The 14,141-nt window shown below is 39.2% G+C and overlaps 1 protein-coding gene across 1 annotated transcript; it reads left to right on the top strand.

Annotated features, from left to right (window-relative positions):
- Positions 1-339: 339 nt before the first annotated feature.
- On the top strand, positions 340-12,834 carry htr2cl1 (5-hydroxytryptamine (serotonin) receptor 2C, G protein-coupled-like 1; the record flags this gene model as incomplete). Its single annotated transcript, XM_079467264.1, has 3 exons — positions 340-736; positions 10,632-10,832; positions 11,879-12,834. 3 exons carry the CDS (start codon positions 340-342, stop codon positions 12,832-12,834), a joined length of 1,554 nt encoding a protein of 517 aa, XP_079323390.1.
- Between the last annotated feature and the right edge of the window lie 1,307 nt (positions 12,835-14,141).

Here is a 14,141-nt window from a genome sequence, read left to right as displayed (position 1 = left end):
GAGCGGGCACTGGTTTTTTAAACAGATGGATCAATTCACCATTGATCATGTGTCTCATCTACTATTACTAGATGATTTAGTGGTGTTATCTCTGCATTTCTAAATGTATGATTCTGTGTGTCTTTTTGTGTTACAGATAGAATCTACTTGAAGATCCTGCATCCCAAGCTGGCTACAAGAAACGCTATGGATATCCTTAACGCAGAAGATTTCTCCTTTTCATAGCATTCTGAGTGAATCACACTGCAGTTTTTTACACAGTGCGATCATACCAAACTTCTTTCCATAAGTGGCCATCAGCGGCCATGATTGAAAAGAGCGACTGATACTGACACTCAAATGATGGGGGCACCTGGCGGGCCAGTTCTGGCTGGGTTCGGTTCTACAACATCATCCCTAGACCTAGTTGGCTGGATGGTCTGGCCCGGTAATACCACTGTGAGTCTGAACCACAGCATCTTTGGGACCGACTACAGCAATCTCTCCGCATCCTCCTCTTCTTCATCCTCTCCCCATGGGGTAGCAAGGGATGGGATGAAGGAGAAGAACTGGCCAGCCCTTCTGATACTGGTGATTATTTCTTTGACAATAGGAGGGAATATTTTGGTTATTTTGGCTGTGTCGCTGGAGAAGAAGCTTCAGAACGCAACAAACTTCTTCCTGCGCTCACTAGCAGTGGCGGATATGCTGGTGGGCATCTTGGTCATGCCCATCTCTCTCATTAACATCCTGTACGGTGAGTAAACACGATCCTCACATTCTCCAAGCTCATAATCGTCACTGCAAGATGCTGGATTTAAAACTAACACCTAAGTAGTTCAGGTTGCTTTTAGTCCTACCTTGTGTGATGTTAGTTTTGATAAATTATGGAAATCTGTCAAACTAGAGGCAAACTTTAAAATAATGCATCGCTTTATAAACAATGTAGCACTGAGAAGACCCTTTTTTTATATAACTCTAAAGCAGCCTTTCCTTGTAAGACAAAGGGGCTTTTTCAATGGTACGAGCAAACCCTTCTCCTCCAAATAACATGGCTCATTATACAAATGACACGACAGGATCAACCCTGGTTAAATAACACATTTAATTGGTCTCTTTCCGCCAAAACTCAGGAGATCATAACGTCCTAAACTTACCTGTTTTAAAAAAAAGGTTGATTTAGCTTGAAAATGTTACACAAACTTTATTATGCATGGTGAGCAAAGAGCCAGAGGTGAAATAGCTTTATAGCAGGCTACTGTATAGCATGAAATCTCCATTCACAGATCAAATGAGAGATATAGAGAGGAGACAGACAGGGATGGCGAGGTTGTGTGGAATCATATTGAGAAAAACACAAGTTTGTTTGGCATTGCTTTGCTCAGAAGTCCTCGGAAATATCGCCTATGGCAGAATTCAGATCATTTACCAGTTCAACTACCTCAGAGCTGCTGTCTGCTTTAGAGTATTTCTGGCTCTCGCTATCCATGTCGAGACCAGACTGTCCATCTCTCCCCGGCCATAGTTGAGTTTCTCTCAGAATCCATTGTTCAGGCCTCTTGCTCCTCGCCAAACACTGCACATAGTGGGTTAGCCGAACTCTCTCAGACTCTCTTCTGTATTGATTGTAGAAAATGTCCTAGCATTAAATGATCTTAGCTGGATGTCAGCTGTAGATAGTACACATGATGAGCTTGCATTTGTCAGTTTAAAAGAGACCGTTATTGATCAGTAGAAAGAGATATTGATCAGTATAGAAGCCTGCAGACCCTCAGAGCAAACAGAGCACCGGAAAAGAGGGGATTAAAGCCGACTGTCACACATAAAGTATGTGCGCATATAGCTGCATACAATGGAACACTGCACATACACATGTACACACACATGTGCAGTATGGCCTCATTTATTAAATGAGAATGCATCAGAAAACTGGGCAAATTGTCATTTCCACGCAAAAATGTATCAAGGTGGATAAAAAACAGATGATACTATCAAATCAAATACAACTTTAAAAACACAAAACAAAGACCCACAAGGGGGTAAAACACTGAGCTACATGGAATACAAATAATATACAGACTCGACAGGAACACTGACTATGACTATGACTATGACTATGACTATGACTATGACTATGACTATGACTATGACTATGACTATGACTATGACTATGACTATGACTATGACTGACAAGAAGGCAAAACGAACCAGCACAGGACAGCAAACACGAGAGCATTAAATAGGGAACCAAATCAAGAGGGGAACAGGTGCGGGGCATGAAATAATTAACAATTAACAAAGTATGGCATGTCTCTCTTACACAAAATGTGTGGGTCAGTCATGATCCTGCCACAAGACTATGAAAAAATGATCAAAAGAGGCAGAATCATGACAATTAATATACTATAAAAATGACTGAATTTTATTTAGATTATTTTAGACTGTATGGATTTATAACATTGAGATTTACATTGACTTTAACTTTACCTCTAAAATAAATAAACTATTACTATTATTTATGGCAAGAAATGGCATATACAGTACAGTATATATACACAAAATATGAAAATGTGATACAAAAATGCAAAGGACTCTAGAGTAAAGCTTTTCATAGTACATTAAAATATATAAAAATGATTTCACATTTTTCATGAATCACACGTGAAACCTTTCATAAAATGATTTCAGCGTTTCTAGATTGATAAATGAGGCCCATAGACCTTACATAGTTATAAAACCTCTCATTGACACCAAATGGTTTTCATATTAACATAATATTATGAACTAAAAAATATCTTGGTCTATTGAAATGTAAAGCAAAACCATTTACTCCATACTGTATTTTCACATAAACAACATATACACAGAAACAAACATGGACCAAACACAAGTGGCCACCTCATATTGCATAAAACATATGCAAAATAACAGCAAAGGTTTTGGGAATCCTGCAGCCAGAAGAGAAAGATACACCAACCCCCACAAACACACAAGAACACAGATTGAACGGATAAAGCCAGAGTGGATGGACTGTGCTGCATGTCTGCTTGTTGTCATAAACAGTAAGCTTGTGATGGCCATTACCAGCAAGCTGTCAGAGCAAAATATCATCAGCTGTTGAAATGTGTGAATGTGTACACTCAGACCCCAACATACAGATAGATACAAACTTCTTCACATGAACGACTCCTTTAACCTTATCCTTACACACACAAGCACAAACATAGAGAATGTTTTCCACTGAGGTGGATTTGCAACAGTGATGGATTTCACACTCCTCATTTCATTTACAGCGTCTAATCATGTTTTTTTTGTTTGTGTGTGGACGTGTGTGATGAAAATACAAATGAAAACACTCTGAATGAAGCAGTCACATATTTGAAAGCATGTGGGTGTTTCAGTGTGTGTATTTGTATGCGAGACAGTCATCGTGATTGAGCTGGTATGCGACTTTCAGAAGATACAGCGACTGACCTTGGAGGTTGATTCACTCTGTTTAATCTATCTGTGAGTTGGGCTTGGCGTTCTACTGCATCATTTCCAAAACTGATAAAAGAAGAGATTGAGATATAGGCTGATGGACCATATGGCCTGCCACATGTATAACTGTCTGCTGGAGAGGGCAGAGAAAGAATGGAGAGGCGAGGAGGGGAGACAGGGTGATAGGAAGGAAATCAGATGAAATCATGAGGCTGATTACTTTTGGGAACATACAGTGTCGGGATATGTTTAAGATGAGCCTTATATACTCATACTGAGCAGCTTAGACAGGATCTGACAAGCTATTTCTGTCTTATCCCGTTTACACCGACAGAATAATCATGGGGCCCGAGACCAATCAGGATTTGTTTTCAACAGGGCTGTATAACTGCAGATTTGATAGTGTCATGTAAACATGTAAAGCCTAACAATAACTTTCTTGGCTGATTGTTCCCATTGCAACTAAGTGGTTTCCTATTTTTCAGTACACAATAACTTATTTCTTGATTATGGGTAAACTAGTTTTTCTAAGACACAACGGTATATAATAAATAAACAACAACCGTTTCATGGCATTTTTGTTTGTTAAAAGGTTGTGTAGTAACAGTCAGTGATATAATAATTCAAGTCAGTGCAAGAAAATGCCATTGCCAGAAGTTGGTAGCATGGACATAATCAATGCCTAGGCCGTGCATTGGCCGTTATAGTTCCCTGCTGCAATGGTGCTGCCATTACAGCCCTTGCAAAACTTCACCATAAACACATACTAGTGGACGAAATAGTGTTTCTTCGGCATTAAAAGTATAATAACATTTCTTCATTTTTTAACACATTACAGTGGTTTACAATCTGTGTGGTGTACAAAACATTATGTGTCTAAGTACTTATCTAAATCTACATTCGCTTTTAAGTTAGACTTTTTAGTTAGAAATATAATTGTTCATTTTGTATCTTCACATGCATCAAAGTTGAGCAAAACACAGTGCCAAACACGTTCACATGCATACGCCAAACTGCTCACGTCCCGCACGCACCTTCTGTGTATTTGTATGTATAAATATAACCCACAGGTTTTTTTTGCCCACATGTTTTTTCTTGCGTCTCTGCATTTGTACAGTTAAGTAGGTTAGTTTTTAAATTTTCGCAAGCTAGCGGCGCATAAGGGATTACAGAAGAACAAGTTGTTGGTCACATCGTATCGCGTTGCTTGCGTGTGATGTGTTAGACAGTGTCGTTGGGTCAAGTTTATGATCAACATCAACAACACCCCATTCGTTTGGATATAAAATCACACCCGTCATATTTTCAAACATAACGTTGATTGTAGCACAGCTATTAAGAATAAATCTGCTAAGCCGTTTGTAGTTCAGCTACTGTTTTTAGAAGGAAACTTACACTTAATGACAATATTACCTGGTATTTTGGGACCGCTATATGAACGTTGTCTTACAGGTAAAATGACAGAATATCATTGCTTGTGCGCCATTTTTTAAATTTCTATGTAATAATTTTAAGAGTGTAGGTTTTTCGTTGTCTATGGTTGGTAGAACACCAGCAACATCACCATCACTCATGATTCTGATTGGACGAGCCAAATTTAAAGATGTTTGTTGAATATTGGTGTATTTTGTTATATTATTGTTACCACCTTTGTCTAATGAACACCTCTTGCACATGGTAAATCGTATTGTTTTAAATCTTTTATTTACTTTATTAGGAAAGCCACATTCATCATTGATTGAAAGTGTATGAGTGGGCTTTTCTAGGCTGTTTTTGTCAGTTGTAAGCAAAGTGTTCAGCCAAATTTTCCATTATAGACTTCCTGAAATTGTTGAAAGTCATTGATTAATGGGCTCATTGGCTTTCTGTCAGTTATATCAGTGATACTAAACGAACAGATAATTTTTCTTTTCTCTGTAGTCTCTCAAAACTCCTGTCCGCATTGAGAGAAAGATTAATTGACTTCACATGTAAACAGTAGCGGCTCCAGACAATTTTGTTTGGGGGGTCAATGGGGGGTCCTGGTCATTTAAAGGGGGGTCTCATGAAAACCAACAGAAAATACAGTGGACACGGGTAATAACTGCATATTAATGCTATAAACAAATAAAACAACACAGCATATCAACTACTTTGTTTTTAATTAATTAATCAATTGTAGTTTGCAAACAATATGCTCGAACTTTAATTGCCATATCCACACCCAGTGCCGCTGCTAGTCATATTGGTGCCCTGAGCATAATTCCATTATGATGCCTCCCCCCACCCTGAAATTTGCCAGTTTAACTTTTTATTACCAAACATATAACTCAATACCAATAACACAATAGCAGCATCGCAGTATAAAACCTAGGAACACTAAATAGAGAAAGTAAAATCTTCACAGCTTTGCTGACTTTGTCAAACATATGTAGAATAGCCAACACACACTACACATTTGAAAGTGCAAACTTTTCTTCAGTAAACAGAATTAGTAGCAGCACATCCACATTTCCCGAATTTAAGTTAATTAAACATGGACATACCTGCATGTGATGCACGGTCATCATCTCGCAGTTTCTTCTTCTTTCTTTTCTCTGATCCTGACTCCTAATGTCTTTTCGGGGCCATTTCCAAATAAGTTGTCTAGACTACCGTCTGTCACACTGCGTCAGGCGGACGCGCCATCAACCGGCGCTGCCGTGCGGACCGTACATGGGCGGGTGGTGGTGATATGGGATTGTTCGGCCGTGTTTTTTTACATATACATGGCTAAAATGTGCCCGCCTAATCATTTTTCTATAGCCTAATTAAATAATATTAGATTTGAAAAAATGTTTTTCATTATGCTATTTTGGTGTCGCCTCAGCACTTAACTTGGCGTTAAGTTAACGTCACACGTCACTCAAAATGCAAAAGTAATAACTCATTTGCATATCCCGTCCTTTTCTAGGTTGCGGGCTCTACGGCAAGTTAATGGTTAATTTGACTGCAGTGAATGATGTTTAATACTTTAGGGGAAAATCTTGGTATTAAAAAATGAACAATACATTTCTGACGTTATAATTAGCTATTAATGTTACCTGTCTACAATACTTTGTTCTCCATGCTCTGGTGATGCTTCCAACAAACAATCAAGTTGTGAATTTATGCGATCCCTTATTGCAGATAGGCGTCTTCTAAAATGATGATTAGGTTCTGTAGACATAATAAGAATGAATTGAACTCCTGACTTTATTTTAAATCAATCCCTTTGACCTGCGCTTTTGCAAAACTGGATGCTCCGACTTGCCGTAGAGCCCACAACCTAGAAAAGGACGGGCTATGCAAATGAGCTATTACGTTTGCATTTTGAGTGACGTGTGACGTTAACTTAACGCCAATCGGCGTGCGGCGTTATTTAAACGCGTGGCGGCGTGTGACGTTAGTTTAGCGTCAAGCGGCGTTTATTTAACGCCTGGCGGCGTTAAGAAATCGGCGTTTCAATATTAATACGGCGATTAAAAGCACGCGTTTTCTGACCCTGTTGGCTTTCCATAACAGCGCGTGGTAGCGGCGGCGTTTGCCACACCCATGACAGAAAACATATTTACAATCCAAACGAACTAAACGTGTATGATTTAAATTGAGGCTGTCTTGGTTTCTCGGCTGGGCAATGGATTAAATCCCCAGTTAAATCCTCTCCGCCGTCAGGATTCCCACCATCTGTGCCCGCTGTAGCGCTCGATGAGGCGCCATTTCTTTCCATCTGCTCACCTGTCTCTTCCGCCCTTTTTTAGGTATGACAAAACGATCCATTTTTAGCTTCAAGAAAAGTGCGTAGCAGCTCTTGCGGTCGCGCGACAGCGCCTTGAACGCAATGACGCAAGACGCAGCGGCAGCAACGTTCATAGGGCGTCGCATTGATTCTGATGTTTATATTTTTTTATATGTCGATTAAATTATTAATTATTATTGTTCTGCGTAGTTTGAAGAGAACGATTTTTAAATCTTTATCCCGGATATATATTTTAATATATATCAAATATTTTTTAATCAGGAAGGGGTGGGGGGTCTAATGGGGGGTCAAGGCGTTTTTTGGAAGGGTCTTGAGACCCCCCAAGACCCCCCCTGGCGCCGCCACTGCATGTAAATCAGGGCTGTGTTATCAGGTGTTTTAAATTCATAGAAGCACGATGCAAATGGTCTTGGGCAGTTGGACCAACCAAGGGATGAAAAAGCACGTGCCCATCCATTGCCAACAAAACACAGACAAATGACTCAGTTCCACTTATCGTGTGCGTTCATGTCTGTCATCTTTTAGCATGGGGACCGCTCCATCTATCAGTTTCAAACAATCTCCAAATTCGGCGTTATATCCACCATATTTGTATAACATCCATCACTGAAATGCCATGAACAAACACACACACCTCAACTTCTCTCACTATCGCAAAGGTAACAAGCTGCAGCTGCAGCTGCAGGCCCACTGCACAGCCAATCTTGATGGTAAGCAGGTCTTCCTATCGCACGTCGGTTGATGCGAGGGCGGGCTATTTATTTCGCCTTGCCGTGGCCACGCTTTTTTTTTCCGGGACAATTGCCTATAAGGGACTAAGAAAAGTTGTTACATAACAGTTTTTCATGTTAAAAAAAAACTTTCTGAAATAAGAACCTTGGGGGAGTGTATCAAGCACAGAAATTCTACCTAATACGTCCAACAAGTTTTTTGACAAGTTGACCATATCAAGCATGAGAAGACGCTTAACATTGTAAGTGAGTGCAATACTAACAAAGGGTTAAAATTGGGCAAAATGTTTTAGGATGGCCCTAAACAGACAAACTGCTCTACAGAGCGAATTTTGTAAATATGTTATCTCCTTTGGCAAATAAGCGAAAACATAATGACATCTTAATGTATTCTGAGTGTCATTCAAGTTTTAGAAAATGACCAAAAATACTGTTGTCGGCTGGCAAAGTTTTTTTTATGCTGGGGGCGTAAATTAGTTATTTGTAATACCAGTACATCACGACACTCCTAGTTGTACGCACGCAGTTAATAACAGTAGAACAATAGGGATGTAACAACATTATCGATATTGTGTTATCGCCAAAATTGTCTCAATATTAGGTCTTCCGGGCCTATAGAGGGCCTATAATGTTCGAAAAAATGATTGAGGTTACCTTTGGCAAGGTCCATCTCTTGCAATTATTTTATTTTATAAAAGGGATTTTTAGGTAATTTGACCCATCTCATACTATAACTCATACCTCTAAGCAATTTTTATGATAAGAGGATGCTGATAAGAGGATGCTTATGATAAGTCATCATTTGTAACTTTAAATATTGCAAAATATTGCTAAAAATACCATACCGTGGAAGTTTTACCGAGGAATTATTGCACAGTGAGATTTTGAGATTGTTACCTCCTTAGAAGAACATGTTCACTGGGTTTTAACTTCCCTTCCCTGCCCTTTAAAAATTTGCTAACCACATTCATAGTTCAGATCAGTATTTCTCTGGCAGAAAACAGAATCAAATAAGCTTAATATATTATTAGATACATTTACTGCACAGCAAATATAACTAATAAATCTATACACTCTAATCTAAACACTCTCATTTGTAATACAAAAAACAATAAGCTAGAAACTGTCACGGTTCTGCCACGAACCACAGACGAGGTAGTTTTAATAGACCTATTTAATTATTATTTATAATTTATTTATTATTATTTAAGTTTTTAACTGTAAAAATTTGTAACCTCGCAAAGCTCCTACAGTAGTTTTCCCTCATTTACGTAAAGTGTAATCACATATACTGGTTTATTTCAGTGGACAGCGGAATGTGAGTGGGACCACCGGAGAAATCTGCACAAATAAATGAGATGAACGAAACACCCCTCTTCTCTCCAATCCGTGTCAAAACACTTGGCAGTCTCGTGCTGGCACAGAATCTATGTTATCATTAATTTTGTTAACTTGGCATCAGTTGTTCCCACATCTCATGTCCAGGTGTTCATACCGTTTGTATCTGGTCCAGTGTAATTCAGCCCAGACTGGAGGGACCGCGCTGGCCCTGAGCTCCAATAAAACGTTCAATTGACGCGGCGCTAATGTCGTCTGAGCCTCAGACGTGCCCCTCCACATCTTAAGACCCGTCTGTAAGAGTATCTGACCCTGCATTAGTACGTGTCCTTTCTGGGGGACGTTTTCATTTTGTCGCTTCTACCACCTAAAAGCCTATCAATCTAAACTTGAAATGTAGTATTAGAGGTCTTATCTCTTGTCCTAGTCTCTTTTTTAGTTCAAGTGTGTTGAAGAAAAGTTTGTTGGAAAGAAGTTAAGCGTTGATGTTCAGAAACTCTAGGTTGGATTTATATCTTCTACTTAATGTTGTGCAGAACACCACAACTGAAGGAGTCAAGTTTTTTTGCTGCAGTGTGTATCTCTCTCTCTCTCTCTCTCTCTCTCTCTCCAACTCTCATTTCTCATACTACAAAACTTGAAACTTTTTACATAACCTGTCATGTGTATAGTGTTGGTTATTTCAGGGGTTCTGACATAACACAGCCATATTTAGCTGCCTGGGTTGGAAGTCAATCTTTGCTACTATTATAACGAGGGATCATCCACTTTTGCCTTGTAATTCTGTTAAAATGTCTTTCTTTTCTTTCTTTCTTTCTCTACTATTATTTGACGTATATGTTAAATTAAAGATGTTTACAAAGCTACACTGAAAATGAATGATTTTTGCTACTTGTCGGGTTTACTTAATTAAAACAAGACAGTAAAGAAAATCAAACATGTTGTGTTAACACAGAATTGTTAAAAGCAGCAGATGATTTCCATTTCCAAGCATGCTTTGCGTAAGACTGCATTTGGAGATCATTTTTCTTAATTGTCGTTTTATGTATTTTTCGGTAAAGAGAAAGTGTTTTAATCTTCATTTATCTTTGAGATTTAGTTTTTTTGTCTTGTGCTTACCATTGTTCACATTCATCAATTCCATGCTTCATTAAGCTGTTGTAACCTATTTTCTCATAGAAGAATGACATGTAAAAATCATTTAATGATAATCCAACCGATTTTCATTTAGTCAAAACTACTAAAAAGTTTACAAAAAACACTTTGTTGGAAAAATATACAATTTTGCTGAAAGTTCATTCACCAACTTATTTTTGGAGTAATTGTTTGTCTTTATGTCTTTTTAGATTATGCCTGGCCGTTGCCAAGTGCCCTTTGTCCTATTTGGATTTATCTGGATGTGCTCTTCTCCACTGCTTCCATCATGCACCTCTGTGCCATTTCTCTCGACCGCTATGTGGCCATTCGCAATCCAATAGAGCACAGTCGATTCAACTCCCGCACTAAGGCCATGCTGAAGATTGCTGCGGTTTGGACCATTTCAATAGGTCAGAGAAACATTTAAAGGTGTCAATATAATAACGTGGTTTGTTTCCTTTCAAAGAGAAAATGTAGTTGACTGCAGAGAAATTGTCAAAAGTGCAAGAGCCTCCAGCTGGGTGGCTAAATCCCAGTTTATCAAAAAATAACAACATTTAATCTAAATTAGACGTATTAATGACATACACCAGTTTGATTATGTTGTCTATCATTCAAAACGGTTCTTCATAGACCCTTTTCTCTAAATTCAGAAATGTTTTGGTCATTGAATGTTTAAAATAACTGTTAAATCCCAGTCAGGCAGCTTACTGTAATGTAATGTGTACAGAATGCTTGTGGGTTTTGCATGCTATTACATTAGCTCCATCTTGTGTCTGGCTGATGACATTTGATGTAGAGTGGCCGTGACCGATCCGTTACAACAGCAGAGACATTTAGGTCTGGTTTGATTGATAAGACTGGCTGATGTGTTTGAAGGTTTAATTATTTATTTGTAAATTACATAGAGGCTATTAAAGCATATGACAAATGACAGTGGCTTGAGGAGCGGCTTAAACAGAAAATCTCACCAAAAATTCCCTCACTTCCTTCTCTGTTTTTTATTAATCTCTTTCTCTATTTGTCCACTGAGGGCTCTTGTGTCATTTGCTAATGTTAGTTAGACTAAGTGGTGACAGTGCAGATAACAGAGCGTTCACACTTCTAACGTGAGCCCAATGTTTATTTGATGTTTATCTGGATCTGAAACAGCGTTAGGCCTTGACAGTCCGATTCATCTGCTCTGATTAAATAAAGATCCTCTCTTTCAACCACACGAAAACTGATCTGGTTGGACAAGAGAGAGGACTCCTCCCAAAGTCTGTTTGTCTTTTGCTTTTGTCTTCATTCTTTCTTCTTCTGTCTGACTTTCAGTTTGTTACCTATCTGTCTTTATCTCTCTGCTCTTTAATGTTGGCATACAAGTAACGTTGTTGGCTGACAATACTTGTTCTCCATATGTAGGTAGTTTGGTTTATTGAATATTCTCTCTCTCACCCATCACTCTGTCTTGCAGGTATCTCAATGCCTATCCCAGTGATTGGACTGCACAACAGAGATAAGGTTTTTATAAACGGCAATTGTGCTCTGAACGAGGAGCGCTTCATTCTGGTCGGGTCCTTTGTTGCTTTCTTCATTCCTCTGGTCATCATGGTAGTGACATACTGTCTTACCGTCCAAGCACTTCAACATCAAGCCACAGTCTTCCTCTACGAGGGCAAAGCATCTTCTCAGCAGCCTTTGCAGCTTCCAGCTCCATCCACTTCCCAGCTTGCCCTACCATCTGCTCCTTCCCGCCGCAGCAGCCTGAGCTGTCTTCGGATCAGCAACAGCGACGGAAACAACCTGACCCCACCCTCAGACACCATCTCAATAATCCCAAGCTCAGAGGTTCCGTCTCAGCTGAATTCGCCCGCTGGGCGAGACCCGAGCGGTGCCCATGGCCGGCGCGGCATGATGCAGGCAATCAAGAACGAGCGGCGAGCATCCAAAGTGTTGGGTGTGGTGTTTTTCCTCTTCCTTGTCATGTGGTGTCCTTTTTTTATAACAAATGTTCTCTATGTCCTCTGCCGTGGAGCTTGTAATGAGCCTCTACTCATTGAACTGCTAAACGTGTTTGTCTGGGTTGGGTACATCTCATCCGGGGTCAACCCTTTAGTGTACACGTTGTTTAACAAGACGTACAGACGGGCGTTTTCAAGTTACATGCACTGCCAATATAGACGATTGGGCCTAAAACCCATCACCATAAATGTCCCTTTTCCATCTCATGCAGCAGTCACGCCCGTCCTTATCTGCCAAAAAATTGCTGTTGACCGCAACAGTAACTGTCGGAACGGGGATGGGAATGGAATTCGGAATCTGGAGCTGCGCGACATGGACACTGACCCTGGACTAGAGCTAAAACCAGGATTATCAGAGCTATCCATCAGCAGCAGTCATAGCCAAACAGAACACACCAGCAGTGTTTGAAAAACATCCTAAATGTGACATGGACTCTAGGATTGGGTACAATGTGCTTCAAATGATCTTTTTAGATCTGTGTCAAAAACTCATTGTGATTGGCTGCTGTCACCACGACCTCAGCTGTATAACAGCATAGAATGTAAGCTGATCAACACAGTGACAATAAACTGAACAGGGTCAGAAAACATTGTGTCAGTGTGAGGAAATTCGGAAGGAATGTTAATGTGTGAATGAGTGAGTGTTTGTTTGTGTTATTAGATTTCGATATAAATGCTAATACCAACTGCATGAGTACCTTGTGTCCCACTAAAGCAGCACTGGACAACTGAGCATTGATGATACTTCATACAACATGCAGTGAATATTTCACAGACAGAGTAACAGCATCCTCTTGTGGTAAATGGAATCATTACATAAATGTGAACCCAAAACATGAACAATCATTTCTATGAAACCAAATAGTTAATTTCAATGTTATGGCACCATACAAGGTAGTTGCATTAAAATATGGATGAAGCTATGCTGTCTAAACTCACCAGCGAGTCAGATCATTGTTTGTGCTTGTTAAATCTCCAGTAATACATGTTAAATGATCTACAGAAAAAGGGTATCCCAGTTAGGGGTCATTTCTTCTTACATTACAAGAAAATTCTAATAATTTACAGATCTTTCCGAAACATCGGTATACCATGCACGATACAATATTTATTGCAATATTTAAAATGACAAATGATGACTTGGAAACGTGCCCTAAGCTTCCTCTTTTTTTTTACCTCTAATCATAACTGTTGCTTAGAGGTATGAGTTATAGACTCATAAAAATAAAATAATTGCACCAAATGGACCTCTCCAAGGTAACATCTACAAATTTTTCTAACATTCTCTATGTAAGGCCCAGAGGATCTGTCGTTTCATACATTCACATGACCGCGATACTATTGAGACAATTTTGCTATTGCAATAACACAATATCGATAATGTTGTTACATCCCTACTGATTTACCATACCAAACAGAAGAATGACATAAAATTCTAAATAAACAAGACTTCACAGATCCAAGTTTTTTTAAACATAAGTACAAAGATTAATGGTTGAATTCAGTTGTGGCTGCAATATTTAAAATATACGTTTTTTTCTATTGTTGAAGAACAGTCTCTCATGTGAATGTAGCGCCAGTTGTGAGCTATCAGGCCAACCCATCAGGTGGTCATGAATGAGTGACGCCAGGAGCAAAATTGCACAAGAGAAAGAGCCCTCATTTACTTTATAAAGACGAACTGTCCACAACATATGTTGGTCCGAGAGACCAAAC

The sequence above is a fragment of the Barbatula barbatula genome (genome assembly GCF_947034865.1).
Source record: "Barbatula barbatula genome assembly, chromosome: 1".
Lineage (NCBI taxonomy): Eukaryota > Metazoa > Chordata > Actinopteri > Cypriniformes > Nemacheilidae > Barbatula > Barbatula barbatula.
This window is presented reverse-complemented; position numbering and strand designations above follow the sequence as displayed.